This window comes from Bos mutus, chromosome 10 (genome assembly GCF_027580195.1).
Source record: "Bos mutus isolate GX-2022 chromosome 10, NWIPB_WYAK_1.1, whole genome shotgun sequence".
Taxonomy (NCBI): Eukaryota; Metazoa; Chordata; class Mammalia; order Artiodactyla; family Bovidae; genus Bos; species Bos mutus.
In genome coordinates this window covers 82,113,158-82,131,337 of record NC_091626.1, presented here as the reverse complement: position 1 = coordinate 82,131,337, position 18,180 = coordinate 82,113,158, and the positions used below count along the sequence as shown (strand labels likewise).

General features: G+C 52.7%; 2 protein-coding genes across 3 annotated transcripts; one reads left to right on the top strand and one right to left on the bottom strand.

The window, feature by feature from the left end:
* Positions 1–3,764: 3,764 nt before the first annotated feature.
* On the bottom strand, positions 3,765–7,139 carry TMEM253 (transmembrane protein 253). The gene is given in 9 exon segments (XM_070378568.1): positions 3,765–3,918; positions 3,990–4,127; positions 4,255–4,346; positions 4,948–5,028; positions 5,582–5,728; positions 5,838–5,954; positions 6,245–6,301; positions 6,386–6,496; positions 6,884–7,139. Coding segments are annotated over 9 exon segments (1,077 nt in total). The 5' UTR covers positions 7,064–7,139.
* A 1,933-nt stretch (positions 7,140–9,072) lies between these two features.
* ZNF219 (zinc finger protein 219) lies at positions 9,073–17,889 on the top strand. 2 transcript variants are annotated; one of them, XM_070378299.1, is made up of 5 exons: positions 9,073–9,232; positions 14,391–14,482; positions 14,764–16,171; positions 16,474–16,605; positions 16,822–17,889. In XM_070378299.1, exons 2-5 carry the CDS (start codon positions 14,477–14,479, stop codon positions 17,424–17,426), a joined length of 2,151 nt encoding a protein of 716 aa, XP_070234400.1. In that variant the 5' UTR covers positions 9,073–9,232; positions 14,391–14,476; the 3' UTR covers positions 17,427–17,889. The 2 variants fall into 2 exon arrangements, with proteins under 2 accessions (XP_070234400.1, XP_070234399.1); XM_070378298.1 differs by lacking the exon at positions 9,073–9,232 and adding an exon at positions 9,345–9,735.
* The last annotated feature ends 291 nt before the right edge of the window (positions 17,890–18,180 follow it).

Below are 18,180 nucleotides of genomic sequence, written 5' to 3'. Positions count from 1 at the left end.
AGTGCCCAATATGCTACTAGAGATCAGTGGAGAAATAACTCCAGAAAGAATGAAGGGACGGAGCCAAAGCAAAAACAATAACCAGTCATGGATGTGACCTGTGATAGAAGCAAGGTCCGATGCTGTATAGAGCAATATTGCATAGGAACCTGGAATGTTAGGTCCATGAATCAAGGCAAATTGGAAGTGGTCAAACAGGAGATGGCAAAAGTGAACGTTGACATTCTAGGAATCAGCGAACTAAAATGGACTGGAATGGGTGAATTTAACTCAGATGACCACTATATCTACTACTGTGGGCAGGAATCCCTCAGAAGAAATGGAGTAGACATCATGGTCAACAAAAGAGTCTGAAATGCAGTACTTGGATGCAATCTCAAAAACGACAGAATGATCTCTGTTCGTTTCCAAGGCAAACCATTCAATATCACGGTAATCCAAGCCTATGCCTCAACCAGTAACACTGAAGAAGCTGAACGGTTCTATGAAAACCTACAAGACCTTTTAGAACTAACACCCCAAAAAGATGTCCTTTTCACTATAGGGGATTGGAATGCAAAAGTAGGAAGTAAAGAAACACCTGGAGTAACAGGCAAATTTGGCCTTGGCATACAGAATGAAGCAGGGCAAAGGCTAATAGAGTTTTGCCAAGAGAACGCACTGGTCATAACAAACACCCTCTTCCAACAACACAAGAGAAGACTCTACACATGGACATCACCAGATGGTCAACACCGAAATCAGATTGATTGTATTCTTTGCAGCCAAAGATGGAGAAGCTCTATACAGTCAGCAAAAACAAGACCGGGAGCTGACTGTGGCTCAGATCATGAACTCCTTATCGCCAAATTCAGACTGAAATTGAAGAAAGTGGGGAAAACCACTAGACCATTCAGGTATGACCTAAATCAAATCCTTTATGATTATACAGTGGAAGTGAGAAATAGATTTAAGGGACTAGATCTGATAGACAGAGTGCCTGATGAACTATGGACGGAGGTTCGTGACACTGTACAGGAGACAGGGATCAAGAACATCCCCATGGAAAAGAAATGCAAAAAAGCAAAATGGCTGTCTGAGGAGACCTTACAAATAGCTGTGAAAAGAAGAGAAGCGAAAAGCAAAGGAGAAAAGGAAAGATATAAACATCTGAATGCAGAGTTCCAAAGAATAGCAGGGAGAGATAAGAAAGCCTTCCTCAGTGATCAATGCAAAGAAATAGAGGAAAACAACAGAATGGGAAAAACTAGAGATCTCTTCAAGAAAATTAGAGCTACCAAGGGAACACTTCATGCAAAGATGGGCTCGATAAAGGACAGAAATAGTATGGACCTAACAGAAGCAGAAGATATTAAGAGATGGCAAGAATACACAGAAGAACTGTACAAAAAGATCTTCATGACCCAGGTAATCATGATGGTGTGATCACGCACCTAGAGCCAAATATCCTGGAATGTGAAGTCAAGTGGGCCTTAGAAAGCATCATGATGAACAAAGCTAGTGGAGGTGATGGAATTTCAGTGGAGCTATTTCAAATCCTGAAGGATGATTCTGTGATAGTGCTGCACTCAATATGCCAGCAAATTTGGAAAACTCAGCAGTGGCCACAGGACTGGAAAAGGTCAGTTTTCATTCCAATCCCAAAGAAAGGCAATGCCAAAGAATGCTCAAACTACCACACAATTGCACTCATCTCACACGCTAGTAAAGTAATGCTCAAAATTCTCCAAGCCAGGCTTCAGCAACACGTGAACCATGAACTTCCAGATGTTCAAGCTGGTTTTAGAAAAGGCAGAGGAACCAGAGATCAAATTGCCAACATCTGCTGGATCACCAAAAAAGCAAGAGAGTTCCAGAAAAACATCTATTTCTGCTTTATTGACTATGCCAAAGCCTTTGATTGTGTGGATCACAATAAACTGTGGAAAATTCTGAAAGAGATGGGAATACCAGACCACTTGACCTGCCTCTTGAGAAACCTGTATGCAGGACAGGAAGCAACAGTCAGAACTGGTCATGGAACAACAGACTGGTTCCAAATAGGAAAAGGAGTACGTCAAGGCTGTATATTGTCACCCTGCTTATTTAACTTCTATGCAGAGTACATCATGAGAAACGCTGGGCTGGAAGAAACACAAGCTGGAATCAAGATTGCTGGGAGAAATATCAATAACCTCAGATATGCAGATGACACCACCCTTATGGCAGAAAGTGAAGAGGAACTAAAAAGCCTCTTGATGAAAGTGAAAGAGGAGAGTGAAAAAGTTGGCTGAAAGCTCAACATTCAGAAAACGAAGATCATGGCATCCGGTCCCATCACTTCATGGGAAATAGATGGGGAAACAGTGGAAACAGTGTCAGACTTCATTTTTGGGGGCTCCAAAATCACTGCAGATGGTGACTGCAGCCATGAAATTAAAAGACGCTTACTCTTTGGAAGGAAAGTTATGACCAACCTAGATAGCATATTCAAAAGCAGAGACATTACTTTGCCAACAAAGGTCTGTCTAGTCAAGGCTATGGTTTTTCCAGTGGTCATGTATGAATGTGAGAGTTGGACTGTGAAGAAAGCTGAGGACCGAAGAATTGATGCTTCTCAACTTCGGTGTTGGAAAAGACTCTTGAGAGTCCCTTGGACTGCAAGGAAATCCAACCAGTCCATCCTAAAAGAGATCAGTCCTGGGTGTTCTTTGGAAGGACTCATGCTAAAGCTGAAACTCCAATACTTTGGCCTCATGAGAAGAGTTGACTCATTGGAAAAGACCCTGATGCTGGGAACGATTGGGGGCAGGAGGAGAAGGGGACGACAGAGGATGAGATGGCTGGATGGCATCACTGACTCGATGGACATGAGTTTGGGTAAACTCCGGGAGTTGGTGATGGACAGGGAGGCCCGGCATGCTGCGATTCATGGGGTTGCGAAGAGTCCGACACGATTAAGCGACTGAACTGAATTGAACTGACGTGGTAGGATCTCCAAATGGTGGTGGTCCATGGACTTGGGTACCTGAATAATTTACAAGGAGCAGAGCACCCTGCCAGAGAGTAAACCTTTGTGGTTTTAGGCCATTGAGATTTTGGCATTGTTATCACAGCATAACCTAGCCTAACCTGATACAAGGTTCATCTGCATGGTAACTGAACTTTTCCAAGAATTAAAATGCAATTCTTAGATATCTGATCATATGACTAAAACTTGTTGCTCCTATGTGGAAGACAGTTAAGAATGAATTGTTGACTTTCATTCCTAGCTTCTTCAGCTACCACCACCTTCTGATTTTGAGGAAAATTATTTTGAGTACTTCACAGATGAGCTCTCCATTATTCTGGTATTTAGACGGGGAGGGGGTTGGGGGAGATTTTGTTTTCTCATTCCAGAGCCTAATCCCAGAACTGTTCCCACCCACTAATACTCACACAATCTTGTCATAGGGCAACTATTACCACTCCCAAGGTGTCACAAACAGCTGGCACCACTGCAATGTAAGGGCAATGCAGCCAGGCTGCGCTCTTTCCTCACTGGTGCCTGAGCTTGGTTAAGCCTGGAGAAGCAGCCTTCTCAAGTGGGAACAAAAATGAGTGTGAGGCGCACACCCATCCCGGCACTATGTGAATTTGGGGTGAGTTTTTAGTATTGCAGGTCTGGTCAGTTCTAGTTTCTCTAGCGGCTAGCAAGCTGTCTGGTTGGTGCTACTGGGTGCCCTCGTTTTCCTGGGCTTTTCTCAAGCCCACCTGAACTTGCCATTTTTGCACACTTGCAAAGGTCATAAACGGTGGGGGTTGAGCACAACCAGAGCTTCTGCAAGCGCGCCGCAACTGGGATCAAAGGTCGGCAGGGCTGCCGAGAGGCTGAGCCTGCGCAGTCCCGCTCTCGCCTTGGAGAGAAAGGGTGGCTGCAACGCGGGATCTTTACACCGGCTAGCTCACAAGAGGCGGGAAAATCTTAGGTTGGGTCGCCGTGTCCCTCCCTCTTCCTGCCCTGTCCACACCGTCTGCCCAGCCAGTCCGTCCTCCTCAGGCGCCTAGGCCCCGGGGGAGGGGGATGAGAAGGGCCCTGGGCTTCTGACTCATCATCTCCAACCCCTTTCTCGCGCGCGCTCCAAGTCTCAGGACTTTGGACCTGGGCACTGTGGGAGGGGGCACGGCAACAGCATCTGGGAAACCCCAGCTCTGCCGAGGGGCAGCCCTCAACCCCAGCCGGTCTCCGAAGCTACCAGATGGAGGAATATAGAACCCCAGTCAGTTCTCAGTTACCGAGGTTGGGGTGGTGGCGCCCCCGCGTAGCACTGCCCGCCCAGCTCCTCCCTGCACGCGGGGCCAGTGGTCACGTCCGAGGAAACGCTCGTCTAGGCCCAGATTTCCAGCGCCTCGCGTCACTCAGCAGATGCACAGCGCCCCCACCACAGAAGGGAAGGCTCTTTATTTCCCAGCAGGCCACAGGGCGGCGAGGCATCCTGGGATTTGTAGTTTCCGCTAGACTAGAAAGGCACCAGAGCGAAGTGAGAGAACGGAAGCACCAGTGGTGAATTGATTTCAGAGAGTGGGCGTGTACAGAAACCCGGGTTTGGAGTGAATGGGATTGTGAAAGGTGGAAATCTTGGAAACAGTGAGATGAGGCAGATGTGAAGCTGGGGAGGCAGTGGGTAAGAATGGAAGGGAGGAAATGGATCTAGCTGAAAGTTAGTTTACGGATATCTTATCTTGCAGGCAGTCAGATTCTCAGGGCTGTGAGGTGATGGCAGACTCACTCTAGGTATTGCTTTCCCCAGCAGGGAAGGGTAAAGCAAGGGGCCTACTCAGAGGGAGAATTGAAGGCACTCCACCAGACTTCATGTATGTCTCAGGGGACTCCATCTAGTTTGAGTTCAGGGGGATGCTGTGCAGGAGAGTCTGGAGAATGTTCCCGTGGGGTAGGAGAGCAGCACATGTCTGCTTCCACTTGCCAGCTCACTGATTTGTTCTCTTTGCTGTGCTAGCCACTGTGGGACCAGTCTCCAACTCAGGAACTTCCTCCAACTCTGAGAGGCCCTGAAAACCAGACAGTTGTGAGGTGAGCAAACATCAAGGGTGAGAAAGGAGGAATCCCAGAGAGACGCAGTTTCCTCCTCTCCGATTTTTTCCCTCATGTTCGCACAGTCCTTCCAATATTTAGTCACATTCCTAATGCTCTCCCACATTTCTAGCCCCAACCATTTAGATACTCAGTTTCCTGTTGCCCATCACTAGGAGAAAGGGAAAGTGAAGTTGCAGTCCAGTGCGACTCTTTGCAGACCCCATGGACTGTAGCCTACCAGGCTCCTCAGTCCATGGAATTTTCCAGGCAAGAGTACTGGAATGGGTTGCCATTTCCTTCTCCAAGGGATCTTCCCAACCCAGGGATCAAACCCTGGTCTCCCGCACTGCTTTACCGTCTGAGTCTCCTAGCCATCACTAGGAGAGACATGTCCAAAGCCAGAAAACGAATAAGTTTCAGTTTAACAACCTCTCCTGCCCTGCCCCATTGTTTTCCCTTAAGTACCATTGACCAGAAGAGCCAGTGAAAAAAGTTTCTAGCTCTCTGCTTCCTCCCCACCCTCAATACCTCCTGTAGCTCCTGGTAGCGCAGACTCTGGCTTCTGCAGCATCTTGGCTTCCTCTGGCTCAGCAGGAACAGGGAATATGCTGAGACCAGCACTCCCCCTAGGGTGAAGGCCTCAGCGCTGAGCTCCAGCACCAGCAAGCCGGCTAGCTGTAGGTAGATGGGGCTGAGGGTATGCTGCAGGGGACCCTGCACCTATCTGCCCTTGTCCTTTCCCCTCCTCTTGCCTCCACATCCTCCCACATTCTCCTTTATTTACTTGTACCTCGGAGGGGACAGTTGGGGCAGACATCAAGGCTGTCTTCATCACCTCGACCACCAATGCGATGAAGCCCGAGATCAGATTAAAGGTGTTGAATATCATCATGGCGCGCACCTGCCAGTGAGCCAGTTGAGTCCTGCCAGCCTAGGGGACTCATTGGAACCTCAAGCCCCACCTGTAGCCTAGCTGAAAACAAAACTCAGCTCCTATTCCTCCACCTCCAAACAAGACCATCAGCCCTTTAAACTTTCTTATTTTATCCCCTCAGGGTTTTAGGCCAGTCATGGGCAGAGAGCTGACACAATTAGTCAACAGTGAGAAATTCACTTCCTAGACTGAGATGTGCATGTGTGTATGTGTTTCAGGGGGTGGGATAATAGTACTACATTCTTTTCCCCTCTCACCTTCCAGAGACGGGGTGCTCTGCGCAGCTCAAGAGTAACAATCCCGGTGAGGAGACCCTGAATGATGAGAAAGGCAAGTGGTGAGGTTTGGCTTGTTAGGGAGGGGCCCTTCCTTCTACCCTCCCACGTGGTAGTTCTTACCAGTATGCCAGGCCCAAGTGGCAGTGCTGTGGTCATGTGACAAGCAGAGTTCAGGCAGGCTACTGAGACAGCAAAGGGCACCACAGCCACTGCCAGCCATAGCTGGCTCACCTGGAGGCCAGATGCAGTGTAGTTGAAGGGAAACTGTCAGGAATTCCCTTCCTCCCAATCCTTGCCTCTTCCAGAGATCAGCGATTGGGAGGAATCATAGTGCCAGAGAGTAGTCAACCAAGGGTCATAAGGAGAAGGAGATATCATTTAATTTTTTTCTGCCTCATGTTGTAGTTCAGTTACTTACCTGTGTGTTTTCCCCATATGGAGAATCTACTTGGAGATTAAGGGTCTTCCCTTGTTTATTCTATATTTCCTCCACCCTCCTCCCACTCAGAACCTAGCACAGTTTCAGGCACGTGATAGGTGCTTACAAAACATGTGTAGAACTGAATTGGGGGTACAAGTTAACATGCTGAAGGTCGGGGTGGGGCAGCTTGGCCTCACCGCCAGCACCAGGAGGCGCCCACTCTGCCTGTGCCTGGCCCAGTGCTGTAGCTTTTCCAAACGAAGGCTAGGTCTCTCTTGCTGACCAGCTCTGTCCTCCATGGCTCCCTTGACCACTAGAGCTCCGTGATTTCTAGCCTGGGAAAAATGCATTATGACACCCATCAGAAGACAGGACATACAGCAACATCTCTTTCAGCTGCCCCTCTGCCCACTTTCAATATCCAGGAAGTTGAGGTTTAGAGTCCTTACACCTACCTAGTCTTGAAGCAGCTGCTCCAAAGGGATGGGTCCCAATCGGGCCTGGAGCTCCTGGCAGGGCCCCTGGTAGCTCAGAGCAGATGACAAACTTGTCCTGGCAGAGACAGGCTATCAAGGCTGAGGTGTGGTGGGGCAAAGGTCCCTATGAGGGCTTATGGATCCAGGGAGTGGCGGTGGGTAGACACCAGCCTCAGTTCACTCTACAAGACACCTCGCCCTATCTCATTCTGTTCCCATTTCCTGTTGACCCCGTCTCTGCCCATCCTTTGTGCCTCTTCTGATCACTCACCTTATCCACATGGATACTATCACCCTGGGCTCCAATGTCCCATTTCCACCTAATTTTTTTCCTTTTTTTAGGGGGCTTCCTCCTTAACTTACTTGCCATTCCATAGGGAAATCCCACCTCACTCTCTGGATTAGTCCCATCATTACCACTTGAAGATTTGTCCCAAGACCAGCCAAGACCTGGCTTCTTATCTCTCACTTTCTGGACAATTTCTCCTCTCTCATTCCTTTCTTGAAGGATTTACTCTGGATTGGGCACTGACTAAGTGGATGGAGAGCTCTATTTATAGTAGGGATTGTTTTTGACTCAGTGATAACCTGTAGTTAGACATGTTAGAAGATGGTCCTTAAATGGTCAGTCTTGGAAAGGACACTATTGCAACAATTAATATTTTTGAGGGACAGAAGTTGCCTTGAAGCCAGGCAAGCTCTGACACTTTCCCAGCTGTGTGGCCCTGGATACATTATTCTACCAATTTGAACCTCAGTTTGTTGAAACTGAGTGATTAAAAGGGGGACAGTAATATGACTGGGAAGGGTTGTTGACTCAGGGTGGGTACATAATAACCATTAATGATGCTGATTAATTTATACTGATATACCTGATGCCCATATATTACAGCACTTGGGTTGCAAAGAGTCACACACGACTTAGCTACTGAACAGCAATAAAGAAGCAGCATCACCTAGGCCCAAATATATATTCTGTAGATCAAAAATAGGAAAAGCCCACCTTGGTGCAAGCCTGACTTCTGGAGGTAACCAGATCTATGTTCAAATCCCAGAGCAATCCAGGTGACCTTGGGCAAGTTACTTAATCTCTGTTTTCTTATCATTAAAGGCAAATTAATACCAATCTCAAGGGGTTGCCTTAAGTATTAAAAGAGAAAATGCATATGAACCAATTCAGTTCAGCACCTGGCTCATACACACTCAATAAATGTGAGTCGCTATTATTAATTGATGACAGAAGACTGAGCCAGAAGACCCCAGGAGTTAGAACTAGGAGGCAGGGTCCTGGGGGGCAAGTGGCCTTCTATGTGAGCCACTTCTGCCCTGCTCAGTGCTGTGCCAACTCACTGGAGCACTGTGCCCCCTCTTCTTTCCTGGGCAGTGAGAATCACATTTAAAGGAATCCTGAGAACTGCTGTGTCTACTCTCTCCTCTATCCTTACGTATATTAATTTTATTTTGTGGCGATGGCCTGACAGAATGTGAGATGTTAGGCTTGCACTGAGTTTCCCTTAACTGGTAGGCCAGTGAAAAGAGACTACTAGCCTTGTTTTCCTTACCTGTAAATGCAGACTAATTATAGAAGTGTTATTGGAAGGATTGTATACTATTAAATATGTGATCAGGCGTTCAGTGAAATATTGATCAAATCTAAGTGTCCAATTTACAAATTTGTAGTCCCTGTCTAGATTACAATCTCCTCGAGGGAGAGTACCACATTCCCCTGCTGTGTTCATCCCCCACGGCCCTGAGCGTAGTGCTTGGTACTCAGTAAGCACTCAGTAAATATTTGTTGTATTGAAGAGCCATTAAAGTAACTTAAGGAATGGAAAAATAGAATTCGAGAGGAAGGAGCAGGAATTGTTTATCAAGAACAGAAAGGACCGAAGAGTAACTTTAATGTTTCTTACACGGCCGACATTAACTATCTCTATAATCGCCCCTCCTCCTCCCCCAAAAGAGAGACAGAAATTGTAAGGGAGAGGCTTTGAGATAAAACCCCAGGAAGAACTTCCCGAGTCTGTGCATGTTGGGGCAGAAAGAGCGGCAGAGCCAGCTCCTTCCCTGGTATGTCCGGGTTTAGGGTGGGAGGGGCAGTCCTGCTTGGAGGCTGGGGGAAGGACGAGATGACCTTTCAAAATCTCTTCCAGTCTCCTGTTGGAATCATCCGTGCGCCCCACCCCCGTTCCCCCCCCCTCCTCCGACAGCGCCCCCAGTCTCCAAACGGCCCGCACCCCGCCCCTGGCGGCCGCCTCTCGCGGCTCCCGGGGTCCCCTGCTCCCTGTCCCCGGAGCCAGAGCCCCGCTCCCGCTCCCGCTCCCGTGCGGCTCCCAGCCCCGCCGCGCCGCCCCCCGCATGCTAATGGCCGGGCCGCCTCCCGCCGCACACAATGCGGGCCGGGGCCGGGGGCGGGGGACCGGGGAGGGGGCGGGGGCCGGGCCGGGGGCGGGGGGGCCGGGGCCCGGCGCATCTCCCCCGGCCCCACGTAACGCTGACGCCCGCGCCGCCGGCCCGCCGCCGCCGCCGCCGCCGCCGCCGCCGCCCGCTCCGCCGCCGCCCGCCCGGGGCTCGTGAGTAGCCGCTCCCCCCACTCCCGGCCCCCCCTCCGCCACCCGGCCCCCGCCCCCGGCCCCCGCCCCCCCTCCCGGAGGGGGCCCCGCTACGCGCGCCCGGCTCGGAGCAGGTGCAGGGGGCGGGGGCGGGGGAGGGGCGCCGGCTCGGCCCCAAGCAAACTTCGCCCAGAGCTCCTGGGGGGGCGGGGTGGGGGCGGCGGCCACGGAAGCCTGAGAGCTAGGGGGGCCTCGAAGGAGGGGGGGTAGGTGGGGGAGTCGGGAAAGCGGACACCAAAGGGGAAAGGCCAGCGGGGGTGGGGGGGGGCGGTCGTCTTTGTAGGGGCCCGAAGGCAGGGCGCGAGGGGCCTGGGGGTGCCGGGCGGCCGAACTGGGAACCAGAGTGGATGAGTGCCCCCCGCCCAGGTAGGGCTGATGGAGGAGGAGGGGGAAGGGACCCAAACTCTCCGGGAGCGGGGGATGGGGGAGGGGAGAGGATGGGGGGGTGCTTCCCTCTCTGCGTCCCAAACAAAGTGTCACAAAGAGCTCGGCCGGCGGCAGCGGCGGAGGCGGCTGCAACTCAGCTTTTGTTCTCCGGGCCCGGGTAGCTGAGCCTTGGCCTCCCAGTCTCCCAACCCTGTCCCCCATCATCCTTCTGGTTTATCTTCCCCGGGAGGGGCCAGGGGTGCTGCTAGAAGAACCTCTTGTGCAAGATCAAAGGTCTTGCCGTACTTGCCAACCTACTTCTGGGAAGGAGATTTTCCCAGAGGCTTTCCTACCCACTCCCTACCCCCTAATCTGAGAACTGAGGTTCATATGGATGCTGAGACTCTGACCTTTCTAGGGTCAGCTCCAGCTAAGGGGGCTTAGGGCTGGCTGCATGCCGCTCCCCCAGATCCAGGTTCTTCGGAACTTTCAGAAGAGGGGTCAACTTGGGACATGCCTCTGGGATAAGATTCACCATGGTGGGGTGGCTGTAGGTGAGCAGGTGTACTTCCCTCTCACCTCTTGCTGTCCATTTGCGGACTATAACCCCCACTCAGGGTAGTGAGGATGGAAGGAAGGAGGCTTTACCAAGAACTCAATTTAAAAGGTGGGCAGGCTGTGCTATTAGGTCAGTTTTGGGGGAGCCACCTGAGCAGTGCAGTTCAGAGGACCATGGAAAGGAGGCCATAAAAGTGAACTAGTGGCGTGTCCATGTGTTAAAGGTGGTCTTGACTCTAGACCACCTAAGGAGTTCCCTTTCAACTCCATCTAGTACAGCATTAATCATAATGTTAGAGGACTTGGAAGGCGTAAAAATTCTCAGAGGGGGAAAACATCAAGTATTAGAGATGACCAGAGACAGAGATCTAGTCACTGTCCTTCAGGCCCTATACTTCAAGTCCTGACCATTGCCCCTTACACTTTGACCCTAAAAGCTTTTGAAACACAAAGTTTGAGAGAGAATCTTGATGGTCCTCCAGACAGCAGATGCATCTATGTACTTGTCCCTGTTGTTTCTAAGAGTCTTCTCACCAACCCTTGATGGTCCACACCCCCTTTCCCACCAGGTCTCCTAGCACATAAAAGGAATTGGCCTATTGCTTTGGAAAGATTTTGGATCCCTATCCCTGGCCCTACATCCTTGTAGAACCCAAATAAGGGCAAAATAACCCTTGATTCCCACTGAGGGTGGGAAGTAGGTCAGTGCTACTGCCTGGCTAAGTCTCGTGGTTGGTGTTTAGGGCCTGACTATAGAAAACTCTGATTATTGCCCACGGGCAATGCATGCATGATCTGGGTTCCAGGTCATTTCATAAAATCTGGGGCTCTGGGGCTCTGTCAGTGCTTTCTCCTACTGAGAAAAACTTGTGGGATCAGGTTCTTGGGACCTCTTTGGTGAGGAGATGATTCTGGAGATCTTGCCTGAGCCTAGGAGGGTCTCTCAGTGGGTTTTGTTGATTTGAGGCTACCCTCTGGGGAAACTTTCCCTGCTGGGAATTCAGCTTCACTTTGAGCCTTCTTGTATATCACTGCATTTCCGTCCTGGAAAACTGCTATGTGGAAAGCAGTGTTTTTGTTTTGTTTTGGGGAGGAAGCTTTGCCCAATTCCTACTCTACTTGCCTTGGTATGAGATCAGTCTCCCAGGAGGTATTTTGTTTACTATCCTATAGGCACTTTTAAGGGCCCTAGAATCTTCTCAGAATCAGAGTATGTGCCCATAGGTTAGTCAGCTATGACCATGCAGTATTCCCAGCCTCCTCCCCCTCCTCCCCCACCATCTGCTTCCTCTGAATATACCAGATTGGCTGTACACCAGGATGTTCCGGGAATCCCCAGGAGAGCAACAGAATGTGATGGACCCAAATATGATGCCTCAGTAACTCATTCCAGGATGTACAAACTGTAACTGTCAGAACACTGCTTATAGCTAATTAAAATTCTTCTAGTTACATCTATTTTCTGTTACATCTGTCTATTTTCAGTGACATCCAAAAGGCCAAAATAATCCCTCTGGTACCACTGGTTTTTCCCCCCTCTATGGTTTCCAGATAAGAATTTTAAAAAATCCTCTGGCTTTTCTCATTGCCTTATGTGAGGTGCTAAAATGGCAAATGTGGCCCCTCTAGCACTTCATTGCTCTATGGTATGGAGGTGGCCAAAGAGGCTCCTCTGGTAGCCCACTGCACTCTCCATGGTACTGAAGGAATGACCATTTGTTTCAACATCTCTCTGGGGTCCAGAAGAGTCCTATGACTCAGAACCACAAAACTTTTGAACTGGAGGGGACCATCAGTATAAATTAGTCTAATCCCCTTATTTTACAGATGAGTAAACTGGGAAGTTAAGTGATTTACTGAAAGTTGCAGGGCTATTAATGATCTGACTGGGCCCACAATAGTCTTGTACTTTCAGTCCTACACTAATTCATCTTTCATTATATTACTTAGTGAACTCAACAAGGCTCTTGGTCTCAGGAAAGGGGCTTATTTGGAGGATCCAGAAGATGAGAGTGGATGCCTTAATTTGGAGCTGCAGAAATAAAGATATTAAAAGTTGTGGTTGAGGTTGTTTAGTGACCTTGGACAAAGACATTTTGTTAATTAATTTCCTGTTAACAAAATTCCCATCACCCAGATTCCACATGTAACAGGTACCTGACCCTTCACAGAGTCTTGTCCCATCTACTAAACGTCAAAAATTAAAGCACCGTTAGGTCTCCAGAGCCTTTTTTCTTTGCAGGGCTGACCCTAGCTCAGTTCTCTTCTGTTAAAATTCCTTAAGCAAAATAATGCTGAATCCTTTTCTTTCTCAGTAACCTATTTCAGTTTCACAATACCTATTGTAAGCAGGTTCTTTATACCTCAAACATTCTTTCTGTCTCAGGCCAAAAAAAAAAAAAAAAAAAATCAGGTAAGGTCCACATTTGTCTAGCTTTGACCACATACAGTTGTATATGGAAGCAAGAAAGATAGACTAGATGACTTCTGGTCATTCTCCTAGGTCTATTTCCATGAATCTTAATTCTGGGGTTGCTTCTAAGTCCTGCTAACCTCCTCTGCAGCTTAGAATCAGGAGATCCTCACCCCCCACCCCCACCCCCAAGTCCTCTTCCTCTCAATGCTCTTCTCCTTCCTCAGAACTGGAGCTTTGCACATCCCAGGCTCAGGGAATTTTAGCCTGGAGAATTTTAACCCTTTTCAGCTCAGAGCATGTGCTGAGCCCCTATCTGTGCAGATGGCCCAGCCCCGCCCCCCGTCCCTCACTCCAGCCTCTTGAGCTCAGAGCCAGTGTAATCCTCCTCTTGTGTGAGGGAGCCTCTCCCCTGCAGAGAGGAGGAAAGCCTGCCTCGGAACAGCCCTGGACAAAGGGGCTGAGATGCCCCATCAAACTGCAGGCTCCAAGGTTTGAAATGAGGGGATGAATTCTATCTGGTATTTGCAGTTTTTAACCCCTTCCCAAGGCCAGCAGCGCCCCTTAACTTCCACTCCTCCCCCAACTCTCTCTTCATTCCCTTTCCCTCTGGCTCTCTCCCCCTTCATGCCCCTCCCCCTCTGTCTGTCTCCAGACTCTGCTGCTGGGAGGTGTTTCTCTCCCATGCATGAATGAGTCTCTGTAATGAATGGAAATGAATGGATCAGGAATCCAGGCGGAGGGAGGAAGAATGAGGGGGAAAGACAGAAAGACAGGGTAAAGGCAGAAGGAAGAACTATGGAGCCTGGAAGAATGTTTGGCTGGCTGGTCAGTTAGGGGTCTGAGAGCAACTGGTCCCACTTGGATAGCTGAGGAGCATGGCAAGCCGACCCCGTTTGCTTTTCCCACTGCACAGCCCAGTCTAAATGAGAGAAGAGTATACTGTGATGGTCTCTTCCACCAGCAGGGTGGCGGAGACGTGGGTGGGGGGCGTGGTGGTGTTGGTGGTGATGGTGGTTCTGCATAAGGCATTTAAAATGAAAAATTTGGGGGGAAGAAATCTGGGTTATCAGGGAGCCTTGTGGACAAATAAAGTAGTACAAGTTTTGAAGACAGTAGCCTCCTCCTGTCTCAGGATGTAAGGCAGGAAGGAGAAGGGATAGATTCCAGGGTGCTAAGAGTTTGGGGCTCTCCGGAAGAGACTCGGGTTGGGGTGACTTTTTCCACTGCTGAAAATCAGGGCTCATCCTTTGCTCCAAATCTGTCTTTCTTGCTTTAGCTCTTCAGCACCTGTTGCCTTCACTAGCAGCTTTTCCCCCTCCTCTTCCGTACACTCCTCAGAACCAAAGAATGTGAAGGGGGTCCATGGAGGTGAGTGAGGCTCTGGCCTGAACCTACAAGTACCTGCAACTATACTTCCTCCCCTCCCTACCTCTCTTTCTGTCTCTCTGGCCTCCCATTATTTCCGTGGTCCCCAAAGCTCAGTTCCCATTCATCCCCCAACTTCCTCGAGGTGAGTGGGAGGGGCCCCCGGTGTTCTTGGTTCAGGCCCCGACCCACCCTCTCTTGGGTTCCTCTGGCTCTCCGTGTCCATGTCTCCCCCACAGCTCTCCCTTCTCCACCCTTCGCTCTGTTCACATCTTTCTCCACAGGGCTCACGTCCCCGCGCCCCGGTCGGCCACCTAGCGCCGTCGCCCCCGGCTTTCGACGGCGAACTGGATCTGCAGCGCTACTCCAACGGGCCAGGCGTGAGCGCCGGGTCTCCAGGGATGGGAGCAGTGGGCTGGTCTGAGAGTCGCGCAGGCGAACGGCGCTTCCCCTGCCCTGTATGCGGGAAGCGCTTCCGCTTCAACTCTATCCTGGCTTTGCACCTGCGGGCGCACCCAGGCGCCCAGGCCTTCCAGTGCCCGCACTGTGGCCACCGTGCTGCGCAGCGGGCGCTGCTGCGCTCACACCTGCGCACGCATCAGCCCGAGCGCCCGCGAAGCCCCGCAGCGCGCCTGTTGCTGGAGTTAGAGGAGCGAGCTCTACTGCGGGAGGCCCGGCTGGGGAGACCTCGAAGTTCAGGAGGCCTGCAGGCCACCCCTGCCACCGAGGGCCTGCCGCGGCCCCAGGCTTCTTCGTCGTCCGCCTTCCGTTGCCCGTTCTGCAAAGGCAAATTTCGCACCGCGGCGGAGCGCGAACGCCACCTGCACATTCTGCACAGGCCCTGGAAGTGCGGCCTGTGCAGTTTCGGCTCCAGCCAGGAGGAGGAGCTGCTGCACCACAGCCTGACGGCCCACGGAGCTGCCGAGCGCCCCCTGGCGGCCACCTCGGCTGCGCCCCAGCCTCAACCTCCACCCCAGCCTGAACCTAGATCGGTCCCCGAGCCAGAGCCAGAGCCTGAAAGTGAGGCAACCCCCGCCCCCGCTCCTGCTGCTCCCGAGGAGCCCCCAGCGCCTCCAGAGTTCCGCTGTCAAGTGTGTGGCCAGAGCTTTACGCAGTCCTGGTTTCTCAAGGGTCACATGCGCAAGCACAAGGCCTCCTTCGATCATGCATGTCCTGTTTGTGGCCGCTGCTTCAAGGAGCCCTGGTTCCTAAAGAACCACATGAAAGTGCACGCCAGCAAGCTGGGCCCACTGCGTGCTCCGGGGCCTGGTTCCGGGCCTGCCCGGGCCCCCCAGCCTCCTGACCTGGGCCTACTTGCCTATGAGCCTCTGGGCCCTGCGCTCCTCTTGGCCCCAGCGCCCACCCCCGCTGAGCGCCGTGAGCCTCCGAGCCTCCTGGGCTACCTGAGCCTACGAGCTGGCGAGGCGCGGCCCAATGGTGAGGGCGCTGAGCCTGGGGCTGGCCGCAGCTTTGGAAGCTTCCGCCCGCTGCCCTCTGCTCTCCCAGCCCGGGCTCGCCGGCACCGCGCTGAGGAGCCAGACGAGGAAGAGGAGGTGGTGGAGGCAGAGGAAGAGACCTGGGCCCGGAGCAGGGCGGTGGGCCCTCTGGCTTCCCTGCCCTCGCGCCCAGGCGAGGCCCCAGGGCACTCTGCGCCTGCCGCGGGGGCCCAGGCGAGGTCCACCGCCACGCAGGGTACGTAAGGATCTCCTCTAAGGTGTTCCACATTGTGGCCCACTCTGACGCCACCACTGCCCTCCTGCCCGCTCCTTTTAAAAAGGACCTGCCTCTTCTCGGTTTTCCTCCCTTAGAGGCTTTACTACTCTTTGAGGGCACAGTCCAACTCAGAGCAAGTCGAACCTCTCAGGTTCCCGCAAACGTTTTGTTTCCTCCTGGGCTGGGAGGGGAAGCAGTTCTGTGGGTGGTATGGGGGCACATGGACCTAATAGAGTTAGGGCAACGGGTCCTTCTGACTTCTTTTAATGCGTGTATTGCAGAAGAGAATGGTCTGTTAGTTGGAGGGGCCCGGCCTGAAGGGGGCCGGGGGGCCACCGGCAAGGATTGCCCCTTTTGTGGAAAATCCTTCCGCTCAGCGCACCACCTCAAAGTGCACCTGCGCGTGCACACAGGTGAGGGGGCAACCTCCGGGATGGGGGGGGGGGCTGAGGTCAGGAAGCGGGGTGCGGGGTGCGGGTGAGAGCTCGAGAAACACCTCTTAATTAAAATCAGAAGGGTGGGTTCGGCAGTGGTTTTTTTTCCTTGCCCAAAGCTTGTACATGGAGTGAAATGCGGGCAGGGGCGGGCAGTGATCGTGACTCTGGCGTTATCGCACCCCTCCTTTCCAGGCGAGCGCCCCTACAAGTGTCCGCACTGCGACTACGCGGGCACCCAGTCCGGCTCGCTCAAGTATCACCTGCAGCGCCACCACCGGGAGCAGAAGAGCGGAGCCGGCCCCGGGCCACCCCCGGAGCCGCCGCCCCCTTCCCAGCGGGGTTCGGGCCAGTCGTCCGGAGCCAAGGCGGCTCCGCAGCCTGCGACCTGGGTAGAGGGCAGAGCGAGCCCCCGGCCTCCCGCGAGTGGCGGCGCGCCGGGGTCCCGTCGGAAGCCCGCCAGCCCCGGGAGGACCCTGCGCAACGGGCGAGGCGGTGAGGCCGAGCCCCTGGACCTGTCCCTGCGGGCAGGGCCAGGAGGCGAGGCTGGGCCAGGGGGTGCCCTCCACCGATGCCTCTTCTGTCCCTTCGCCACGGGAGCCCCCGAGCTCATGGCCTTGCACCTACAAGTGCACCACAGCCGCAGGGCTCGGGGCCGCAGGCCGCCCCAGGCCGATGCATCCCCGCCCTATGCCCGAGCACCGTCAGGAGAGACCCCTCCCACTCCTCCGCAGGAAGGGGAGGAGGGCCCCGGGCTGTTGAGATCCGGAGAGGCTGGGCTAGGGGGCCAAGAAAGGTAGGGAGCCCTCTTAGGGGGCCGTTAGCTTAGTTTACCCCGCCGGAGCGGGGCAGCGGTAGAGGTAGTTGGGTAGAGCAGCCAGCAGGGGGCAGCATGGGACCCATATCCCAGCCCCGGGCGGACCAGAGGTGGAGGGGCAGAGAGCGTGAGGAGGGTGGGCGGGCGACACCCACCCAGCCCACGGGAGAGTCACAGTGCCTTAGCAGTGGCAGGGGTGAGGATCAAAGAACGGGGTCCCAGGGCTGGCAGAGAGGAGTGTTCCTGCTGAGGGGCAGCTCTGCCGGTCTTTGCTGGTCCATAGGCGTGAGAGTTTATTTTTGTACAATGGGTGGGGGTGGGGGGCACTGCACCCTTCTAGCCCCTTAAGGGGCCCTGTAGACGTCGCTATTTTTGGTACGATTCCTGTCATCCCTGTCGCAGAGTTGTGTCCCCAATAAACAGGTGTCTTGAGACACAGGGCACTGTGTCTGCCTGCCTATGTCCTGTCCTTGGGCCACTGCATCCAGAAAAGAGTCCTTTCTTCAGGCACTTTTTACCACCCAAAGAGCTTGGTAAGAAGCTTGGGCTTTACCCTCAGGCTTTGGCTTCAGTAGCTCTGGGGTGGGGCCCATGAATTAGTATTTTAACAAGTAGCCCATTGTTCTCCTGTACTGTGATCTGAGACTCATCTTGAGAAACTGCTGGATGGTGCTAGAAGACCCCAGCTTGACTGTGAGCAGCTCAGCCTCAGGAAGTGCATGCAGAATGAGAGGAGG